This window comes from Lissotriton vulgaris, chromosome 3_1 (genome assembly GCF_964263255.1).
Source record: "Lissotriton vulgaris chromosome 3_1, aLisVul1.2, whole genome shotgun sequence".
Classification (NCBI taxonomy): Eukaryota; Metazoa; Chordata; class Amphibia; order Caudata; family Salamandridae; genus Lissotriton; species Lissotriton vulgaris.
In genome coordinates this window covers 2,136,649,985-2,136,674,491 of record NC_141689.1, presented here as the reverse complement: position 1 = coordinate 2,136,674,491, position 24,507 = coordinate 2,136,649,985, and the positions used below count along the sequence as shown (strand labels likewise).

Genomic DNA, 24,507 nt, shown 5'->3' with positions numbered 1-24,507 from the left:
AGTGCAGTCCCACAGGCTGTTAGTAGGCGTTCCTGTAGAGTTGTAGAGGGGCCTCTATTGGCCACACAATGTACTGCATCTTTACTTGTGCTACTGCTGGGATATTTTTTAACAACAAAAAAAAATCTAACAAGCATTATTATTTGTAACGCCAATAGCTCAAACTTTCAATAATGCAAGACCTATTGCATTGCAAATGCTTGTTCCAGTTTGTAGCTGGTCAGGGACAACTGGCTGGAAAAACGTTTTTTGAAGCTATGGTATGCTTGTGATTTATAATAAACAAAACAAATGCCAGGAATCCCTGTGCATCCACTAATGTACACAACCTTTAACAAAATTCCTCACATAAAGGAAAAACATCATTGTAGAACAAGAGATACAAATATACAAAGTGAGAAATATTCATAAAGACATTGTAAAACCACGTCTGTAATATACAGATTTAGATCCCACTGGTAGTGAATAACAAAGATAAATACCTCTGAGGCTATTTGCTAATGCTAGCCAATATTATGGCCACAGTAGATTTAATGGGGCGAAGTACCCTTTGCATTGCCTTTGGTGACGACTGGCCCTGGTTCAATCGAAATTCCATAGAACATCCTCCCACTTACCCTCTTTGTAAAGCAAGACTTGCTCTTGATGTGAGCATGGTAGTTACTCTTTCCCTTGCACTAGGAAACGTCAATACTCAGTCTTAACTAAAAGAAAAACAAAGTAGACTGAGATCTTCTCTCTCTTTGAACTCCCATCATATATACTCCAGGTCATCAATGCCCCCTTAAATACACTCATAACTAAAATGCGTTCCCTCCACAGGGATAATCGCACAGGCCAGAGAAACTTTGAAGCTGACCAAGTTACTGCGTTTTGGAAAACTCAAGACCATAGGGGGCTCAAAAAAATCCAGTTGTCAAATTCATACACAGACCCAACCTCAGTTATAGTTTCACCTCTTTGAATCCGCGGAGCATTGCCTCCCAGTATGGAGAGCGGTAGCTTTGTTTTAGGTAATCTACGATCCATTCTGTGTAAGTTCTTAAAATCAGGGGACTAGTTTTAACGTGACTGTAGATCTGGTTTTGGTGGCCCTTTTACACATAGGATTTTATTTTGTTTCTCATTAGATGTCATCAAAGTGTTAGGTGTAGTATGTAGACTTTTTTGGTACACTGGGCCAGTGCAGAGATGGTCAGTGCAGAGTGGCTGCACAGCATGATCTCCGCCTGTGGTAGCTGGGAAATATTTTTTTAACAGCCTCTCACAGTCCAATTGCAAATATACTGTGGGACCAAATCCAAATAATGGTATGGGTGGATAAACTAGCACAAAGAATGAACCAAATACTATACAAAAATATCAGGCTATGGGATCAACAAAGAAAAAACCGAGGTAATGGGATGGAATAACACCGTTGCGATAAAGATCAGATGAGGTATCTAGGGATCTACATAACCCAGAAATTGACCGATGTACCAAAGGTTAGCTGGCAGAAAATATCGAAAGAAGTGTGTAAGTTACTTTTAAAATGGGGGAGCCTGCCATTAAACATCTATGGAAGAGTCAATCTTATAAAAATGACGATACTCCCGAAAATAACCTTTTTGTTCAACACAATACCACTTTCCTTCAATGCTAAAGAAATTGCTACCCTCCAAGGGAAGATAGGATCTTTTATATGGGCAACAAAAACACCCAGGATAGCCTGGAGAAAGCTTTAGGAGAGGGCTGAAGATCGGAGGCTTAGCTTTACCCGACTTACTCTCCTATTGCTATGCCTTCCATTTTAAGAACTTCAGACTTCTGGTGAACAAGCTAGATTCATCCATGCAGGGTCTGCTAATCAAAGCAATGTTACAGGACATCCCACAAGGGCAGGAATTGTTCCTCTATAAGTTCGGGGACCCCAAGTTCTATAAAAAGGTCAGGTTGAAGATCCTATTGACTGCTCTTAAAAATTGGGGACATGTCAAGAGAATTTTAGGGGTTCAATACTACTCATCACAGGCCCCGATCTGGGATTCCCCAGGGACCCCCGAATGTCTGTTTAGATCAACTCTCCCAGCCACTTAGAACAGCTGGTATTAGACAGTGGGGGGATCTAAGGCACGGACAACACCTTTTGAGCTGGGAGTCCCTTCTCAATCTCACAAATGGGTCTTTAACCAGGTTTAAATTTTATCAGCTCTCCGGTTGGTGGGCGAGACAATCTTGGGGTACCATAGAGGATACCAGATTCTCAGATTCTATTTCCAAATTGGGCCCATGGAAACGGAAGGTGTCCTTCTGGTATAAAGCTTTTACAGAAGTAGAGACCTCTTTTGTCTCTGAGTTGGAAAATCTTTGGAGCCGAACCCTGACTGAAGACGAGGTGGATATTAAGAAAATCTGGTGTGACTCCTATACCCTGTCCCAGACAGTGATCAAGCCAGCAAATCTTAGGAGGAATCACCTGTATACCACCTATAGAGTCTACTGGACGCCAGGGAAACTATCCAAAATAAGCAAAACACCATACTACTGCCCAAGATGTAAAGAACTGGCTGCTGATGACTATCACATGTTTTATGATTGCCCAAGGATTGTCCCGTATTGGGCCAGGGTGTGTGGCTTCCTAGAGGAGGTTCTATTAAGACCAATCGAACTCAACCCAACCCTGGTCTTTTTTGGCCTTGCAACAGATTACTGTATAAATTCCACAGATACAAAACTGATATTCTATGTTATAGTTATCGCCAGGAGGGAAATCTGCAGGGCATGGAAATCAGAGTCCCCACCAACTTTTACGGAATGCCTGAGGAATATTGTATTGATGAGTCAATCTGACATGGCCTGTGATGAATCTAGCTGTTACAAGGTCTGGGCAGCCTTGGAGTCCTGGAGGTTAAAATAATCTTAGTCCTATCATTATGCCAGAGGTTCGTTGTCCGGTCCTCCCTAGTAGCCTGCTTTATATCTAGTCAAGTAAATGGGAGTGGGACCAAGAGACAGCCCTTCCTCTGGGTGAACTCTGTTTGCCAGGCGCAGACATATCCAGGGCGGTAACGTTTATCCTTTTCAGTCTGAGCAGATGGCACGGAGGGACCCCATCTAGAGTTCAAAAAATCTGATGGCATGTATGAGGACTAAAAAAAAAAAAAAAATACTATAGGCGAGTGAAGTCCAGACCGGCGACTCGCCAGTTACCCAGGATGAAGTAAGATAATTGCCAGGTCCGGGTATGTCGGGGATTGTGTAAGGTGGTCTATGGGGAAGTGAAGCATGTACATCTAGTGGTTGAATTGTACAGCGTGAAGGCAGAAAACCAGGGATCAATCCCAGCTTTTCCCTTAACCAAACTGTGTAATCCTAGGCAAGTTTTGTTTCCCAGTGCCTCCTTTTTCTTCATTATGGAATGCAAGAGGACCTCGAAATACATGAGTTCAGATGTGCGCTGTACAAAACCTTCTCATGTGTTTGATTATAATGTTGTCCACATATATCAGCAAACCTAGACCACCCAGAGAGTGCACATGAAAACTCACTTGCCTCTTAGTTCCCTATTGGCATTATCAGGTTGGGTGGGGGTGCATGAATGTTTCTAATTCATGTTTGAAATCTATCACTTAACAAAATACCTCTCAATGCAGTGGTATGGTAAAACGATTTTGCATGTTAATGAAATACACTTTTTTGAATTTTGAAGAAACGTTGTCCTATTTTTACACGTTGCAAGATATATTTCAAAATAAAGGTGCTCCTAAAGTGAAGGGGTGCAGGACGCAACCTTAGTTACTTCATAATATCAGTTAACCTGCAAAGAAATGCTTGCCTGTTTATTTAACATTTTTTTCAGAATCATTGTGCTTAGTAAGTAAACAGCAGCCTATGCTGCTGTTCACCAGGGAGGACTGCATGTTAAGGTCAAGAGGGCCGCAAGCGCCTCCGGGCCATACTTTGAGTATCACTGGTCTATTGTGATATTTCACCCCTTTCTACTTACAATCTCTTGTTTTCTGGGGCTAGTTTTGCTTGCTGTAAATTACCTGAAGTAAAATAAACAATCTTTTCTTTGCAGTTCCTTAAGCCTACTTGTTGATGTCAGTGAAGGGGTGCCTGATTCAATAGCCACAGATTTAGTATAGACTTCTAGCCCGCTGCTTAGGGCTATACCAGTGTGGCTTGGGCCTGCAATGAGCAAGAGGGCCTTTAACAATGGTATAGCCCGAGGCAGAAGGACTACCAGGCTTTTAGAACATTCAAGCCACAGAGGCTAAAATGTTATAAATTTAAAAGGGAAAAACAATGGAATGCAAGAGCAGAAAGATCATACCAGTCCTAAATAGCCCAGAGCCACGTCCTTGCCTTTAGTGGCGCTCCCAACTTTTAAATGTTCTAATATAACCTTAGAGCCCGATGTAGCAGACTCTACCAGACGTTAAAGGCCCGCTCCAGTGTTAAAGGCCGAAGGCGCTGACCTTTTAAAAAGGGAGCATGCCTTCAATGGGCTGTCGAGCCCGCTACGAGGGCTCTAAGGTTATTAGAACATTGCGCCCCTAGAGGACAGAATGTTCTAATTTGCAAAACAAAGGCTTCACGGAGCCTGAGGGTGCTGAAATCCCCTTGGGTTCTGTGAGAAAGGTATGAACAAACATTGGAATGTTGATGCTCTGGGCTTCCCTCGCCCTCAGCCATTAGCAGCCCATGGTCTTAAATGGTGCTCCCAACATTCCAAAGTTCTAATTACAATTACACTCTTAGGGGCCAATCATGACACCTTTACTGGGTTTCATTGCTTTACAACACACATTTTCCACCTGCTTGGCAAAAGTTCCCTCGTGTTTCCTCCGTTTCCAGGCCTGTAAACTCGTGGTGCCCCGCGGACCGTTAACTCCAGCCCCATGTAGTTGCAGCCACCTCATAATCAGGCCGTTAATGGGTCTCCCAGTAGGAAGCAGGAAAGGCGGCTCTGCCTCCCGCCTTGGCTGCGCCAGAACAGTGAATAAAATGGGAGCTTCTGTTTCCAGACTGTCCAGCACATGTTGGGAGCGCTCAGACGCATCCAAAAATGTAAAGCAAACACACTGCCGCCAGTCGCAAGGAAAGCTGGAAGAATGCAATATGTATGGCAACATTTAAAGACGTGGAACAAGTTTTCATCAGTTTTCATTTAAACCTTCAAAATGCGTGTGATTTGTGGTCTAAGCAGGCAGCATGTTTGGGTCGGGTTCAGCGAATGAGGGAGCTGGCCGCGGTCCAGGGCTTGCAATGGGCGGGGCGCGCGGCTTGATGTGCGCTCAGCCGCTCAACGTGCCTTCTTCTCCTTCCCTTCCAGGATAACATCGCCCTGTTCCTGCGAGGCTGCAAGGAGCTAGGACTGAAGGAGTCACAGCTGTTTGACCCCGGCGACCTCCAGGACACGTCCAGCAGGGCTGCACTCAAGTAAGTCCCCGGGCTCGCTGCTTTATTGGGGGTTTTCATGTGGGTGGGGGAGTCTTGTGTTTATTTGAAGGCAGTGCAGCTCAGACTGTGCACCGTGGCTGACAGTGACGGGTCAAAGGTTGTGTTCATGTCACATATTGCGTTTGTGCAGCGAGGCATTGTGTGTTGTTTCTGTGGCCAGCGCAGGTCGCCCTGTGTTTTCTCTCCGCTGCCAGCGGCGCAGAGGGGGCAGGGGGGCCGGACGGTGTGCGCGGGGGCTCCGCGGAGCTCCTTTCCACGCCGTCTGGGCTTCCTAACATTGTCTGCTGCGAGTTGTTTTTCTTAAACACAAATATTGTCGGAGCAGGCTGCACTGGCGCCGGTCGTGGTCTTAGCACACGGCGTGAAGCGTGCGTGAGGTCTGCGGGCTTCCAAGCAGAGGGTTCGTGCATGCTCCTCAGAGCTGACCAGCTCGAAGATCGTGTTAGTTGTAGGAAGAGCTGTTTGAAGTTCCAGCGCTGTCTTTGAAGCCCGTGTCATAACTCACGGACGCAGACCATCTCTGGCACGCCATGGCTTTGATCTGGCTCTGGTAATAGTATTCTGAGAAGCAAGCAGGTGGTTGCAGGTGGTCTGTCTCACATACTTAAAGACATGTTAATTGCGAACTAAAAAGACACGTTGAAACCGACCCAACGGGCCCATCAGACCCGGCAGTCTGTGCAGATGTAGAGCCGGGCTTTACTGAAGCTGGGTGGACGGACGATGCAAACCTACGGGCTGTGCCCAGTGTTCCTAAAGTCTCGTCGCCACTGCATTGCTAACTTTGGTCCTTTCGCGCTAAGAGGCGCTTCCTATGTCAGGAGGCGGTGGTTGGTGGAATCATAAACACCGACGGGGGCTTCTAGGCAGGAGGCATCTTTTTGAGCCTATGGTTGTATGTGGCGTGCTGCAGAGATGTGCTGGATCCATAGAGGGAGGGAGAGGAGGGGGAGGGTTGGTCTCTGCCTCAGAGGCCATTACTGGGCACTTTTTTGCAGTTTATATAGCGCTAACTCGACCTACACGTATCGGAGCGCTTTACATGACCGCCAGTTGCATTACAGAGGGGTACATTCATTTTTTAGGCACTGGGAGATTGTGATTTGCTCAGAATCACAAGATGCTTGAGCCTCCCTCCAGACTCGAACCTAGTTCCCCAGCTTCAAAGTCGGCCGCTGTATCCGATAAGCCACATCCTCGCCCAGCTGGAGCAGTAGCTCTAGCTGTCCCACTGCCACCTCATGTTCTTTGGGTGTTAAATGGCAGTCGTTGAAGTACTGCGATTTAAAAGCATATGTCAGGGCTCCAGAAAACTTCCGAACCAGTGCTCTAGAGAGGTGCTAAAGGCAGCCAGCGTGGGGACTTACTTGTGCAGCCATTAATTACCTAATTTTTGCTACCGACAACATGTCTGCATCATCAGAACGCTCGTGCAGAAATGTTCTGGTCAGATCACGGATGCGAAAAGATCAAACTCTTTATTCCAAGAACCTTGTTTTTCGAGCAATCATTTTGAAGAACACGGTGGGACTTTAAAACATGTTCCTACATACTGATTTTTCTGCAATAGACCAGGGGTTTCCAACCGTTTCTGTAGTAAAAGCTACTTATGTTCAAAGAAAATGATCCCGAGCTACTGTAAGTGATGTCAGAGTCCATCCAAGACCGTGACAGTGACAGTGATCCCATCAGTGATTAGGCAGGGTTGTCAGCAGTAAAGAAAAAGAACACCAACACTTTGGAATGCATCTACACAGGTAATACATAACAGCTGTAGCTGCAATTCCCCGGCACCAAGGTAATATGAGTAGTAAATGTCTCCAACTCAAATAATAGCTTTACATTTATTTTGGAAATGGAACCATTTTTCTCGAAAACATCCGCTTATCAGTTCTCAAAATACACCCATTTTCATCTCAAATAAATGCTTTTTAATTTTGACATGCAAATAATAATATAAACAAGCACAGGCTTTCGTGTTAGCAGCCTGAGATGTACACTTGCAAGCTATTCGCATGTAGCTGGAAAGCTACTGGTAGCTCACGAGCTGCTGGTAGGAGACCCCTGAACTAGACCATTGTGAATAGAATACAAAAATATCTTTGCAATGAATACTCAAACTATTTTGAAAAAATGAAAGCAACCAAAAATTGCTGAAATGTATTGCGTTTCAATTTGAGCATATGGCCAGAAACATACATGTATGAAAAAAATCAGCTAAAGAAAGAGGATCACAAAAACTCTTTTGGCTGGGGTCCCCAACTCTTTTGGGGTCGAGTGTGAGGTATGTAGAGGCTTTTGTTGTACCCACCAGCTGTGTCCGTGCCTTGCAAGTTCTGTAAGTGGAGTTGTGAGGACTGAGAGAGCCCTTCTGAACCAGGGAGCCCTCCTTAGAATACGCGTGCTGCTGTCATGCCACTTGACAGGGCGGGGTCATCAAATACTACTGTATTCCTGTACATGCATTGTCGTGTGTTCCTGGGACCCTTACTCATAGATTATGGACTCTGGTATTGGTAGGCTGCACCTCTATGGTAGCTCACTCTGCACAAACATGGGTCCAAAGGAGTGTAAAGCAGGCCTGTAGATTTCCCACAGATTCTTATTCGGTCATATCTGCTCCAGCATTGCAGGTCTACCAATGCCCATTCTTGGATGCCACCAAAATGGCCTCACTCATCCACAACTTGTTTTTAATAAACAATTCCATATACCATTTTGAAAATAAAATATACAGCCAACAAGGAAACAGACCTCCTCCTCCTCCACAGCAAGCCTTGGAATATATTTCTCAGTGGCTGGGATAGTTTAAGGAGACCCACAATGATCAAGAAGAAATTATACATGCTTTGTTTGTTCCCTCTGTTTGTTTCACTCCTTCTTGGGGCTGTTCTCTGATGCATTTGTTCGCTAGTAGATAGTTTGACATCAGGTGCTCAGTATGTGTGGACTGCTTCGGGCCTTGTCTAATAAATGCACTTCAGGTACACAGCAGCAGTAATTTACATTTATTTTCCCGATGAGTATGGTTTTTAAATTAGAGACATTTTCAAGCTGCAGCATGCAGACAGCCCCAACCCTTCCTTTGATAACCCCTATGAGGGGAGCCTCCCTCTCTGTGGAGGTCAGCTGGCTGGCCTCTCCAATCATTTTAAAATGGGCACTTGCAGTGTTACAGCCAATGTTTACCTTTACCCTTTTAAGCTTAACAGTTTTCAGATACCACTTGGCAAGACCTCAATAGGAGCACCACAGCGCTGTGCAAATTGGGAAAAGCAGTGAAAAAAAGAAAATTATCAAAGTAAATTTAAGAGAAATAGAAGTATCAACTTTGTTACACAATATGGAAAAGCAATAATAAGGCAACCAGATGTTAGCTTGTTGAAGGGATACTTAGTTGTACTAAAAAGGATGAGATCTTCAGAGTACATGCCCGCAAAATGAATGCAGAAAGTTCCAACATCTGGAGGTATGCATGCATGCATTCCGACACAGTATGTCACTTGGGAATATCAGCGAAAGGGGATAAGAAACTGTGAAGTTATGATGCAAAGAATGTGGGAGATCTGTGCGTTTTGTGACAGCAGATTTACAAGCTCATGCTTTACACATGAGAGAAAGCTGAGGCCAAGATGAGGCCTTTTGTGAACAAAAAAGAGAAAGAGCGATTCTTATTTGTACCAGGAGGGAAAAATGTCAGGTCTTTGGTACAATTTTATAAAAAAAAATTTTTATTGAAGAGTTGTATAATTTGCGGACGTGACCCATCCAGGTCTCAGAGCTCAGAAAAATTGCAGACAAGATTTACATATAAAGTGAGACGCAATCCGTGATAAGTAATAACGGAGCAACCATCGGGCAGGTAGATTCATGATCGGATATTATCACCATGAGTCAACCAGAAGCATTCATCAGGGTTAATAACGGAGATATTTTTTTATCAGAAACCTATTCATTTTTATGTTTAAGGCGGTTGTCGAGGGGTTGGTTCTTTTTGTGGGTGGCAGTGAGTTCCATATTCTAGGGGCTAAGCCAGAGAATGAGCGGTTGTACGTTGTCTTTCTGTTGAGCTTTGGCAGTTTCAGCTCTAAGGAATTGGCGCTTCTTAAGGAATGACTGCCCCCAGACCATTCTAGTGTATTGGCCAGGTAAATGGGAGTGTTGTGGTGTAGACCCTTATGAGACATGCAAGCTATTTTCAGCTGGATCCTGCTTCATGCGGGAGCCAGTTTAATAGTTTTAGGTCTGGACTGATATGATGAAATGTTCTAGATCCCGTGACTAGACTAGCTGCTGAGTTCACCACAGCTCTTAATGGTGCTAACCTTGTTTTGGGAAGGCCTGCAAGAGTAACAATCCCATAGTCTAATCGGGAAGTTACATTTGAGTGTACTGCCAAATGAAGGCGACACGGGTCTAGAAAGTTTTGATTTTCTTTAGCATGCTCAGTTGGTAATTGGCTCCCATGGTTGTTGTGCTGAGATGATCTTGCATATTCAGATATTTGTCCAAAGTTATACTAAGTGATCTCGTGGAGTCAATTATATTAGGGGCACAATTGAGAGCTGTACATTGTTTGAGCCATTCCTTTATGGGGAGAGAGCAATTGTGGGGTGGTGATCAAGAGGAATTCTATTTGGAGGGCATCAAGCATGAGGTGGTTGCGGGTTAGCCACAAGATGTAGGAAGGATCCCTTGAGGGTGGTCTTATTTCTGGTTTACCAGGTAAGACAAGGGGAGGTTTCAGTTTGCCCGTAGGTACCAAAGATGGACTTGTGTGATGCATAGTATTTCATGCTCAAGTTCACTGGATCTTTTTCATACATTTTTGCCGGATGTATGACGTTAGAACGCATACATTGACAACGCGTACCTTTACAACGCGTTCGTAACAACGAAAGTTGTTACCACGCATTGCGCTGGGGGGCGCAAAATTGATTAATTTAATTTACTATTCCAACACCAGTCCCCGTGGATAGTAGGGAAGGTGTTGGGATAGTAAATTAAATCATTTACTATCCTTGAGCGCCCCCCAGTGCAATGCGTGGTAACAACTTTCGTTGTTACGCCTGCGTTGTAAAGGTATTCTGTGGTAATGCTTGCGTTCTAAACGCTGCATACCATTTTTGCCATCGCATATCTTGTCCAAATGGGAGAGTGCAATCCTCATCAGAGGCACACATGATGTTAGACCTGGCTACTAGCTGTAGCTTAGTTCCTTCTTGCCTGTCAGATAAGGGTGACTTTAGAATCCTATCTGTGTTAATTCTAGGTTCTTTCTTGCACAGTCCCAGGATTTGCAAGTCCTTTGCTTGAGACCAGATCAGAATCGTTTCATCTGTGTTGTGCCTCATTTCTGAAGTTGTGCTGGCGGGCCAAGCGTTTGCATTAGTTTGCCTGCTGCAGAAGCATGAACCTTGTGTGTCAATTTTGAAGTCATGGAGTCCTTTTAAAGGATAGGTTATTAGGATTTAGTGAAGCCACTTCTCACTGCCCTGGAGGAGCCCCTTGATATTTGATATTTCAAGATTAGAGGTTTCTAAATGAAATTCCTACAGTGCTTTCCAGTGATGAACATATGTAAACATGCAGCAATTCAACGCAAGCTCACTTAATTCTGAAGATGACAACGCCACAGCTTTGAGGCGCCCTGCATGGATCACCAAGACCCATTCAGGTTACCATCATTACAGAAAGTGTGGCTTGGAGCAAGGACTTGGGGGCAAGTTTGATGAGGTACTATTGTAAATGGAAGCGACTATCGTATTAAAGCAGGAGTGATGGGCTAGGCTAGATTAAGGAATTTTACAACCTAGTAGAAGCAACATTTTTATCTCCCAACTCTCACGTGTGAATGAACTTCTTATGCAGACCATATGTCCCCTCCCCTGTCTGTGGTTCACTGGGAACAGGCCTAGTGGTGCCCGACCTGTGCTAGAACTTATAGCGGGACTGAGCTGTGTGCACACAGGGGTGTGAGAAGAAGGTGACATTCATTATAAGCTACAGTATTTATGATTGGTGCAGATTTCTGACTTTTTGTAGATTTACAGTGGATCCCTGGAGTAAACCTGGAGTCATGTATTTCCATGTTTACTTCTGTTTTTCCATGCTAACTCTTGCATGATGTGTGGAGAACAACCTGCAGTAGAAGCTGGTCTGGTGGAAATGGGTTTTATTTCTTACTCTGGTAAAATAAATCTTTCCATTGAGAAATCCCTAATTTCGCCCTTTTCTATGGTTTGTTTTTGGTGCTTGTCTCAAACATATATATGAATACACACAGGCGTCTTTCAGTCCAGGTCAGGGAGTGCAACAAAATGCGCTATCACAAATACGCTGTCTTGTGTTTAGGGTCTATATATCCCTTGGTACTGCGAGTTTATTGATGTAGCTTTTTGGGACATGTTCCGAGTAACCCAACTTCATGATATCTGGTATCCTGATATTTTTTGTTCGTACAACTATGCACGACCATTGTGCATGCATGGCTTGGTCTAGGGGATATTATAAGTTTTGAGACCTGGAGGCTGTCTTTGGAGGAGCTCACCAGCACACCCTTGCACTGCCACAAGACTACTGTCTGCGTTGCCAGGCACACCCATTAAGCAGCGGTGGCAGTGTACTTCATGGTATTTAATTGATAGTTTTAAAATGGGCCTTTTTCTTTTTAGGAAGATTGTGGTGCTTATCAGCCCCACTTGTGTAAAGGTCTGGTGGAAAGAAGTACCCCAAATCTGCACTGATATCCAGAGTGATTTTGTGTGTGTTTGTGTATGTGATGCTTTTAGTGGGGCTTTATGTGAAATTAGTGTACTTCTGGCCAGACCAGCGCGATCCATTTTAGAGGGCCCCTGGTACAACATTGCACACAAATGAGGTTGTGCCTTAGCCTTCATGGACAAGAAAGAGTATTTCTGCCATTCCGGACTTGCAGAAAACAACCCCAGACAGTGAAGCCTAGGAGATGGAGATGTGGCATTTTAGAGAGGTATTTGCGACCATATAGTGGAGGGCCTGCAGAGTTTCTCCTTCAGAGCACTGCCATCAGGGCTGATAGTGAGTAGGGGGAAGTTAGCAGATTATTTTAGGCAAGGCCTACCATTTTGTCTTTCTCCTAGTGCTGCTCCCTCGAGAGATACTATCAGTCAGGTGCAGAACTTCACATTTGATTGTACTGCTGTCGTGCGTTTCCAGTTAAAACACCCCTCCTCGCTATCTGTTGAGAAGAACCTTTCCAGAGACCAGGACTTTATCTGCTCCACTGAGTTGGAATACACATAGAAGAGGCTGCCCCAAGCCAGTTCCAGACCTTTGACAGGAAGATCCTGGTTTCCTGCATGGAAAATAATTTTGAATTTGGCACCCACACTTTACTGTTTGTTTCCTGTTTCGTCATTGACCAAGGAAGATAATTTCTGGCTTCCTTTGCCCCCACGATAAATGTCACAGTAAATAAGGTACTGAAATAATCCCTTTCTGTGGAGAAAGTACCATGCATTTGGAAGCAGGCTAAAATTCTTTCACTTTTAAAAAAAACCCTTCGGCTGACCGGAACGATCCCTCCAACTATAGGTCGATATCTCTCCTTCCGGCCCTCTCAAAAGTTCTAGAAAAATATGTAAATAAAATCATTTCTAATCACGCAGAAAGCCACAATCTGCTGCACCCGTCTCAATCAGGGTTTAGGGCAAATTTTAGCACTGAGACGGCCCTCCTGGAAGTGACGGAGTACATCAGAGAAAAATTGGATCAGGGCGGCAGGGCTGTCCTGATATTAATCGATCTTTCTGCAGCATTTGACACTGTCCCGCACGTAAGACTCATTGACAGATTGAGGAATCTAGGAATTGGTGGGATAGTATTGGCCTGGTTGGATTCTTTCCTGCAGGACAGAACCCAAGAAATATGGCTCCCCCCCCCCCTTCTCAGCCCCCATGCCTGGCTTGAAGGTTTGAGTTCTCCGGGGCTCCATTCTCAGTCCGACTCTTTTCAACCTGTCCTTGTCCCCCTTGGCATCCATGGCAGAGACAAATGGCGCTAAGATTATATCCTACGCGGATGACACACAATTGATTTTCACCTGCGAAAAAGGAGCTGACTTCTACGGTGCAAACATCAGAGCATGTCTGACCATGGTATTTCAGTGGCTCAAGACGAATCAGCTTAAGTACAATTGGGATAAATCCGAGATTGTCTTCTTTGGTCAACCTGTAGTCAGTAGTTGGAAAACATGGTGGCTTGAAGAATACTCGCCTCCACACTCGGAGCAATCATCTTTGAGAAACCTTAGTGTTTTCTTGGATGATGGACTTTCCTTGAGGTCCCTGGACCAAGGTCTGGTCGGCATCTGCTTTGGCATTCTGCGCATGCTAAGACAATTTCTCCCACTTCTAAGACTAGAGATTAGGAAAACGGTGGTACAGGCATTGGTGACCTTAAGAATGGACTACGCAAATGTCCTGTATTTGGACCTTCCCAGTTGCCTTGTACAGCTCCTGCAAGTAGCACAAAATGCTGCAGCTAGGGCAATTCTCAGACCTAAACCCAGGTCTCTTATGTCGCCCCTCCTTAAATCCCTCCACTGGCTACGATTGGAAAAAAAGGGATCAGGATACCTTAACAAACAAGCTAACCGCTACAATCCAACACAGTCCCGAAGATCCTCTTCCTCCGAACTTGCCCGTACACCCAAGGTATGCTTCGCCCATATGGGTGGCAGATCATTTGGTTTCCTGGGGATCCAGGCTTGGAACAAACTCCCGGCCACTCTTCGGGCCATCCCAGACATTTCAGTTTTTAAGAAACATCTGAAAAAATTGCTTTTTTTAACTTAACGTTGTTTTTCTTGCTCCCCTAACCGCTCTCTCAGCGCCGGGACACTCTTTGTGAGTGACTGTAACTCTATAACAAATTTGGTTAATTCATTCATTCAAGGGGTTACTCCAACAGAGTACTCTAAGAAATCCTGAGATCAAGGGTTGGTGTCTTGTATAGCTGATCTTCCAGAGGTGATGAAACTACCTGAAGCCTGCAATATTACTGAGAGGTCTGCCTATGATCTTAGGGCTGCTGGCATGATAAAAGAGGGGGAAAGAGCGTTTGCCCCCTGCAGGTAGACGGCTGCCAAGAAGAACCCTAGTTGCTCTGCCCAGAAGTGTTTGAGCAGCCTCAGAAATTGCAGACTGCTATGGGGAGTATAATAGGCGCCAACCTGAAATTGCAGGAGGTCTTCTGTCCTCCCCGACCTAACCAAGTCACCTAATTAGCCTACAAGTTGTGCAATCACTGCTTTGATCTCAGTATTTTGCAAATAAGAGCAACCTGAAGTACCTGCAGCTATGAGCAACATTGAGCTGAGAGTTGTGAGTAACTGTTACCAGAAACACCAATAGCTGTGAGTGACTGCTCCGATGCCCTGAGAGGGCACCATTGCCAGCTGGCGAAGTCAATGGTTCAAGCAGGCATGTTGCGTGAAGACTATACCAGTTGGCATAGTCTTCACGCAACATGCCAGCAGAACCCCCAGACAGATTGAAGGTGGCGTGTGAGTTGCTGACCAACTTGCTGTTGCACTGAGAGTCCAAAGAAATGGTGGCTGCCCTTTGTAACTCAAGAATCCAGGCTCACTGCCATCGCATCCAAAAGTCAATACCTAGGTGAAGCTGGAACTCCCCTCACTCATTGAATTAAGAGGGTTGGGACAATGCCATAACTTTAAAGACTCGGTTCTGGGACATTTTGTAAAGCCTGACATATAGGTCACAGAACTAGTGAAAATGCTTATGCATTCAATAAGTGACCCTCCATCTCAGTTAACTTTACACCGCATTTGTTTCTGTGTAGAAATCCCATGCTATATGTACAGAACCATAGGCCCTCGTAAAAATATGTATAATATTGCATTTTAGAGTTTATAAAAGTAATTCCCCTTTTCTAGGGTGACCAGGAGTCCCGGATTTGCCCAGAGAGTTCCGTTTTTTCGCCAGGTGTCCGGGCAGATTTCAAGATATTAAGATCATGTCCCGGTTTCTAGAGAGGGTCAGCTGAAAACAGTGGGAGCTATGTTTTTATGTTTTGCAAAGCAGGGATAGTTAGTAGCTGTTATAAGAAAGTAATTTAATTAACTAGCCTGCTACTGGCTTTAAAAATTGCATTTTATGTATGTTTTTCCCGCCTCTTCTGTAATTTTCCGCTGAGGAGCACTGTCACTCTGAGCGCTCGGTTGCAGTAAAATTGTAGACCTTTTTCTATTTTGGGGAAATGTCCCAGTTTTTGGCTTTAAAATTCTGGTCACCCTACCTTTTTCACAAAAGAAGCACAGGACTGGCAGTAAATACTATCTGTCGCAAAAATGGTGAGTTCTGAGTCGCTGTCCCTACACCACCTCCCTTAGAATCCTTATCCTGCTGACTTTACTACCACTGTTGGAGTCCAGTAGCCACTGCTAGCTCGATCACCTTGGAAAGGGTTCGGAAATACCTTTTACCCACTGTATTTGTCCCTGAACTACAAGTCTTATAAAATATATACTTTAAACAAGGGGAAATTTCCTAATCTACTCATCCAGAGAAGGTTTAGAATATCTGAAAATATTTGAATAGAGTGAAATTTCCAGATTACAGCCTCACCTCCAGAAGCTGCACTTACGAGGAAATTGGAAAAAAAATCTAAACCTGACTCGGGGATCCAATACTCATTCATACTTTCCCATAGCTGCATGCTCTACACTATTTAGGGACCCAATACAATGACTCAGCTATTGACATTTGTTGATGATTTTATTACCGCACATACTAGCTCTTGCTTAAGCATTTTGAAATAAGTACAAATATTTGAATGAAGGTCTAAAATATGATTTAATTTTGTTTTGTCACTTCAAAAAGAGATACAGTATTCCTGTCTAGGTCTATGACACTCTCACTGGAAGATATGTGTATTATTAGCAGTAATGGAAAGTGACCTTGTACCCAGGGCCGGCATTTAGTGCTGATGGTTTCCAGTGCCCAAATCTTTTTTTGTCACCACCTAGTAACCACCTTCTCCATGGATTGCCTCACTACCACCCTCCAACATTGCCTCTCATCTCTGTTTAGCCCCTCTCTCACTTGCATTTCATTTGTTTTATAGCGCTACTCATACCAGTGTAGGGTATCGGAGCACTTTATATCACACATACGTTATACATAGACAATGAATCATACGTTTGTAAATCAGTCCATAGGAAATGTTAAATAAAAAAACGAGGATTACACTGTGTCAAAATCACATGTCATCCAGAATAGTAGGCAGTTTAGTATGGCGAAGCACAAATTTCAGGATTTAAAACATACTACCATGGTTTGGGTTGACGTCAGTAATAAGAATGTATTTCCACCCAGCAAACCCTTTTTTAGCAACATTAACATAATGAAAGAGTGAGGAAAAAACACAATATTCTAACCTATAGGATGTCATTTGCCTACAGCTCTTTGACAGTTCAAATGTCACTGTCCTATATCAGGATTGTAATTTCGAAACTGAAAGTAACAAAAGGATCTCTGTGACAAAATCGAAACCCACTGAGCTAGTCACATAAAATACAGTTCTGTGATCTGCATGAAACACGTTCTTTGCTGCAGGCATATTAACCCACTGTATGATGAGGCAAAACTGCCACAAGAGAAAACTCTGATCCCTCTCCAGAAGGAATATTAATCACCAGAGTCATCTTGACATCGTTATTGTTACTTAAAAACTGCTGGACACACAAGGAACTCTGCAGCAGGCGCTTCTAAACCCATAAGTTATTTCTAAACACAGCACCATGTGCAGCTGCACTAGTCGCGCCTCCCTAATGTCCGCCCTGCTGGTACTATGGTTGACAATAGAAGTGTACTACTATGAAGCAGATTGGGGCCTGATTAGGTTTGGCAGGCTGCATCTACCCCTTGACGAATGTGACTAGAGGAGAGGTGCCTCCCACTTTTGACCATGAAGGCCCACTGGTATCCCATAGTAGGTATCATTGCTAAATACAGTAGACTGGTTTGAGAGCTATATGCATCCTATATTTGCATGGGATATATGCATTAAGTAGGCAGGGAGTTCTCAAGCCCTGAGGAAGACTTTTGACCTATGCAGGCATAATAATTGGTTGAAACATGTTGGCAGATATATGTGGTCAGGTGAACTATCATTCTCAAATTTGAACCAAGCAGATTTGTTTTTAAAATAAACCATGTGTACCTATGGAATGAAAATGAAATCCATTGAGTATACCATTAGGTATTTTTAAATTTGACTTATGAACCCCTGCGATTGTCCTGAAAAAAATAATTAAGAACTCTCTGTTTTGGTCGAGTCCATCAGAGTGTTATTACCCTACCCTGGTGTGGGGGGTTGTCAAGGATGAAACATGCTACAATAAGTTGTGGGTGGGTGAATTCTCAGATCTTTTTTTATCCTTTTAGGTTAGCTCTTTATTGACGCGAGTGTAAATTTCACCACAGCTTCTTCAGTACTCTAGCATTTTTTGTGATTTCTTTCAATAGTTAGGCACAGAACTAAAATGAAAAATATGTATAGCACCATAGTTAGCAAAACAATATGTAACCCCTCCTAAGTAGGGGTAACGACAATGTATCAAAGTGCAAATCTTCTATCCCCAGGGTTGGTCAGAGGAATAACCAACCCCAAAATCCTTGCCTGCAACAGTAATCTGATAAACTCCATTTAATAAAATACCTTTCTATGCACGCTTTAGCAAGGTATAATAACAATCCACTCTTAAAGGCCTATTAGTTTTAACAAATGTTTTCACTACAGCTGTGCAGGCCTTCTGCATGTGTTGTAACTTTTCATAATAAACAGATGCCTATAGCATCTGAAATTGTCTTCCCATGAACCAGTGAGGCAAATAGCCTTGATATTTGGATTGTCCCCGTAACCATCTCAGACCATTAAGAATCACAAAATTATACACAATTACACTGAAAAAACATTACACAAGCACTCCTAGGTCTGTTTAACAAGGTTTATGACTGTGAAAATCTTCTATCCACAGGATTTGCCCAAGATGGTAACCAACACTAAATCCCTTTGCTTAATGTGGTAGTCTGTGAGATTCCATGTAACAAAATACTTATTATACAGCTTTTACACACTGTGAAGAAAATGCACTGTTACTGCCTTTTTGCCGTTAACATTTGCTTTTCTCAATGATTGTCAGGCCTTCTGCCTTTGTTGTAATTTTGCATAATAGATCAGGGCTCTGGCCTTGATCATTAACTTATCACCTTCATCACATTAGTCCTGTTGCATTCTGCATAAACTTTCCCCACAGAACAAAAAGTGCAATGCAAGCACTCTTCTGTTCAATCAAATGCTCTACTTGGGGAAAATAAAAATTTGGATGGAGCTAAAGCCATCCCTTCAGTAGTGCTTCTCAGTGCTCTTTTCAGTTTATCACATAAGGTCTTGTGACCGTTGTACTGTCAAGCTGGGCCTAAACATAATGATGACCGACCAGTTGTGCTGATATGTAATGGTGACTTGGTCAACACTCGGTGACCTCATGTTGCCTAGAGCACTTTCAGCAAGAATTCTATGCCACAACAGCAGGGCCTTTGAATGTGGCTGTGTGGCCACCACCAGCTTGGCAGCCAGGCTGCTGGTGCTTGAATGACACCCTTAATCTGTGTTGCAATTTTGCCTGAGGGCGTGCCAGACTGTTATCCACCAAACAATCCGCCAGTGAATCTGTAGTTTAGACTTGATAGGAGATATTTCTATCTGTTATTTTTGTGCGCAGTAATCAGACGCCTAGGCTTGGTTACTTAAACTTTCACTCTCCAGGTGGTGCGCTCATTGTACTGGTCTGTTGTGATTGGCCACGTCCATAAGGTTCATGTTAGCAGAAACCTCTCTGTGTAAACGTTTCACTTTTGTATCATTCTCACTGCAGGGCACTTGTCACTGTCAAGTGGCAGGTTTATTTTTCTTTCTCATTTCAATATATGAATGCACGGTGATCTAACGCGTGAAGGAATTTTACATGGACGTGTTCGGCAGGCTTCCATAACTTTATTCATATTAGGATTACAGTGGAAAGAAAAACACGTGGCAGGCAGGTTTATTTTTCTTTGCGTGCTTCCAGTGATAGATGAGCAATCCTCCTGGTGTGAAGTATGTACAACATCTCATACGCCCTTCCGGTATGGGTTTTAGAGACCTAAACATGGTATCTAGCTGGCATAAACTGGTACTGGTTGATTTCTATAATCAAAAAGCAAGTTTACCTTCTACCTGTCAATACAAAATTTCCTTCATGTGCGTCACATTTGGTTGGTTCTATTAAGGACATCACTGTTCTTGTTTACTACACACATTTCCTGCATCAAAAACAGTAAATACTTTTTAAACGTTGAATACAAATGACCAAACACCTGTACAATCTAGTGATTTTTTTGTATGAAGTCAAACAATCTACCTTCGGGTTTTAGTCGTACAATACAAATTGCTTTCAAATCAAATCAAATCAACTTAGTAGCCGGCCACCTTCGATGAGTCCTGGTCAGTCTTCTGCTGTTTTTACTGAAAAGAATATCGCAGTCACTCTTATGATGAAAACCAGAAAGTTGATGCTTAAATAGAAACAGTTCCTGGAAGTTGAATTTCAATAGTCCCTGAATTTTTATTTTCTTATCAAAATCAAACTATGATGCACAAATAAAGCATTAGTGAAAAGGTTGTGAAGGCTAATCTTCACCTTTTTGATTTGTGAATACTCTAGACCGCTTATCACACTATTGAAAGAGATGTTGTATTCAGTAGCAAGACTGCAGAATCAGTAATGACATGTTGAAAGCATGTCAGTCACATTTTGTGACACTGAGAGAAGAGTTTGTTATAGGAAGTTCTAAAGAGCGAATTCATAAAAACAAGCCTGTGGCTTTTGCCAGTAGTAGTGTGCAAAGAATGAGGCCCACCATAATTCCCCCTCTCCCCCCGCCAGTCATATTATCCTTTTTGTTGGTCGCCTTTTGTATATCCATGCCATCACAAAGTGGTGTATTAGGAGTGCACATCCTCAGTTAGGAAGATGCACTCATGGGGATTTGCATTTACCAGAACCAGTTTTGCATTATTTTGTTGTAACCATTTAAATTGTTTTCGGTTGATGTGTTCTAATAACCTGCCTCTGTATTCATTCATTCACAACTCCAGCTCCTGAAAAAATGTTTTCAGGGGATACTTTGGTATACTCTACGTTTATGGGCAATATGCAAGTCATGTTGTGACGTGAGTGTTCCGTGAAGGTATCTTCAATATTGTAGGGTTGTTTATGGAATAGTGTACCTTAATGCACATTTTTCAAGTCATGCAATGCAGAGGGACAAAACTGTTCTGTTCACCCAGTCCTGCATCACTAAGAATCACCAGCAGTAGGCATTTTAGAATGTTACCTTGTTTGATGATGTCTAATTCGATTTTGTGACATCTTTCACTAGCTGCTCCCTTTATTAGTTTTTGTTTACCATTCTTAACAACATGGCAAATGTGGTCATCCTACTTGGTTAGTAATTGCATTAACTCTCTTTTAATCCATTGCATTGATCTCCCTCATTAATTCCCTGTTTGGCTTCCCCATGTATTCGGTTTTTGTGTTTTGTACTAAGAACTGCATCCTTGTTGATTATTGAAGAAATTCAGATATTGATTAACTTGATTACAGCATAGTCTCCATGTATTTGAGTAGGCTGGATCTCACAGTAGACTTGTTTCTCCCCTTCTAACGCTGTGAAGTCCTGGGGCTTTCTCCATGCTGTTAGGAGGGCCATAATCTAGCCACCTCCTCAGTTGCTATTTTCACCCTCCCTTATCCACCCACCTTCCCAAGCGGGAAACATCACTTACAACGCAAGCATTACAACGCACTACCATTACATCGCAACCATTACAACGCAAACCATTACAACGCATTGCGCTGGGGGGCGCTCTAGGATAGGGAATATATTTAATTTACTATCCAACACCTTCCCTACTATCCACGGGGACTGGAGTTGGAATAGTAAATTAAATAATTCACTATCCAGCGCCTAAAAGCACTATGCGTTGTAATGGTATGCAATGTAAAAACCGTGTTGTAACAGCAGGCGTTGTAATAGCCTGCGTTGTAACGTCATAGATCCTTCCCAAGCACATCACGACACATAGCACGTATCCCTCACAAGCCCCATACACACTTTGCGCCCCACAACGTCTCACCAACTGTGCTGGTCATGCCATGGAGCTCACAGGCACCCATACCTTCATCATTTATCCCCCCCAACCTTTCAAGAAAATCAGCCAAACGATTCAGGCACAATTTTATAAAACTTCACCCTGAAACTCTCATCGCTGATCCCTATTTCTCACTACACAACGGGAACACAACCAGTGATATCATTTTCCACACGAAACGAAGAGCCCAATGGAGGAAAGCCTTCCTAGCCTTATTTACAATCTCCTCCTCTAGGAAAACCGCGCATGGTCTAGTTATTTGTATTTCCCCCTCCCTGCTCTTCCAAGCGACAGCGACCATCACCATCTACAATAACGGAACAATCCTCATGCAATCTACAGACCGTAGTTTAAATCTCCTGGATAACATCTTCCCCATTATTAAAGAACAAGTGTCTAAACCCCAAACCACCCAGGCTGCTCACACCACCAGTACACAAGATATCACATCACCAATCCCTTCTGACAGCCTCCCCCCACTACTACCCCGTCCATTACTGGCATCGGAATCATATGCCACCCAGGCTACTCCTACCACCAGTACATAAGATATCACATCACCAATCCCTTCTGACAGCCTTGCCCCACTACAACCCGTCGATTACTGGCATCGGAATCATACGCTACTTCCACCCAGATTACCCCTCCCACCAACACACATCCCATCACCGCACCAAACCCACACATTGTACTTCCTCCCCGCATGACTGGGACAGCATACACCCCCCAGTAGATATTGAATCCCACCGTGTACGATCATAGCTCCCCCCCCTTAACATCATCCCTACCATAACCAACTCTCCCGCTACCTCATCCTTGCTGCACAATGATATTCCTAACACTTTTACCCCCCTTTCCAGCCCACTTCCCCCCACAGGTCAGTCGTTGGTACATAATAGGACACCCCATTACCACTTAGAAAACACGCCGCCCTCAGATCACACATCGCACCCAATTACACTTACCACACACCAGCCAGCCACACCCACAATTCAGCCATCTACAACCACAACTCATCCATCCACATTCGTAACACTGCCTCCAACTCTACTCATACCTGCACCGGACCTCAGACCTAACCAGACCACTTCGCAGCCATTCACATTCATAACACAGCCAACAACCCCATTCCTAACCGCTCCAGACCCCAGACTGGATGAGATCATGATCGCACTTCACCAAATCAAAGAGGAACTCCAAGCTTTAAAGAGGTGATATCGAGACAACCAGGGTGCACTAGGTCTACAAGACCGTCTAAATCGAGCGAGCTCCCGAACCACCTAATATTCACCTTGAAACTTACTTTACCCAGCTGGAGATCAGTTCCCGCCTGTAATATATCAACCCGCCCAATTTGAAGCACCAATCCGTTTTCGGAGAGCGATCTACTTTCTCTACTACACTCTTGTGAATCCTCCCTCATGAAACCCCTAAACTTCCACTTCAATGACCATCCCAACTATCCCCCAAAACCCTCACAGGCCCACTAAACACAACACTAGAGGAATCATCGACAACAACCTAAGAAGAGTCCAACTCATTCAGGATCACACTTCATCCCTCATCACACCTCATCTTAAATTCATACTCCTAAATTGTAGATCGCCCTCTAGACACGCAGCGGACATAGCTGACCTCATTATCTCACAAGAACTGGACCTGATCATGTTAACCGAAACCTGGCTAACAGAATCCTCTGCACCAATTATCGATATTCTAGTACCCCCAAGCTACGACATCATCAGACTGGACAGAATTGTTGATGAGACAGGGGGAGGTATCGCCTGTATACATCGTAGCAACATCTCTGTAAACAGAGCCATATCCCCTGTATTCCCTTCTTGCGAAGACATATGCCTCGACATCACCAGCAATGGCAAACCATTATGCTTGTTACACATCATCTGTCATCCACCTGGTGACAACCTCATCTTCACTGAACACCTCATGGATATGGTCTTAACGAACATCGGGCGTCAAAATACCCAAATATTCCTTGGGGACTTCAATCGCCATTGGAACGACCACAACGATGCAGTGGTCAATAGGCTCATAAATGTCCTCAATGCTTTAGACCTCACCCAAATTTGCAACAGCCCTACACAAGCCAAAACCCTGGATTTAATAATCTCCAAAAGTGATTCCATTCAGCTTGAGTCGATCCAACCCTGTGACTGGTCAGACTATCATATTATCACCTTCTTTATCAAGGAAAAACTGAAACTTAACTATGTTCAATCCACAAGACCAAAAGTATGGAAAAGACTTGAAAAAATTAAACCTTAACGTATTACCTTCTTCCAGCTACAACCTACTTCTGCCCCCGGCAGGTTCTTCGGTAGTCCATGATTTCACCAACCACTATCTCAATTCCATGACCTCGATAATAAAAGAGGTAGCCCCCCTTCAACTAAAGAGTCACCACAAAAGACTCTTAAGCCCTGGTACAATGGTCTACTCAACGAGGATAGACAGTCTCTCAGAACTTCTGAATGCAATTGGAGATCAGCCCCATCCACCAATCACCTCAAGATACTAAGGAAAAAGAGAAATGCATATTATAGAACGATCAAGCGCACTAAAGCAGACTTCTTCAGCCACCAACTAGACCAAGCAATAAATCGTCTAAAAAAACTTTTTGAATTAATCAAAACCCGATCTAAGGATGCACCTCAACGTCTACAAGACATAGCCTGCCCACAACCCTACTATGAAGAATGTTCTGCCTTCTTTAATCAGAAGACTGACAACATCAAGAAGGATCTCCTCAATGACCTAATCTTCTACTCTGTCCTCATA

General features: G+C 43.6%; 1 protein-coding gene across 7 annotated transcripts in view; it reads left to right on the top strand.

The window, feature by feature from the left end:
- LIMCH1 (LIM and calponin homology domains 1) overlaps positions 1 to 24,507 on the top strand; it is an 892,718-nt gene that overhangs the window by 422,307 nt on the left and 445,904 nt on the right. For all 7 annotated transcript variants that reach the window (XM_086962709.1, XM_086962710.1, XM_086962708.1 and 4 more), the window contains exon 4: positions 5,318 to 5,424. In XM_086962709.1, the coding sequence (XP_086818835.1) occupies positions 5,318 to 5,424 (107 nt within the window). The remainder of the gene's footprint in view (positions 1 to 5,317; positions 5,425 to 24,507) is intronic.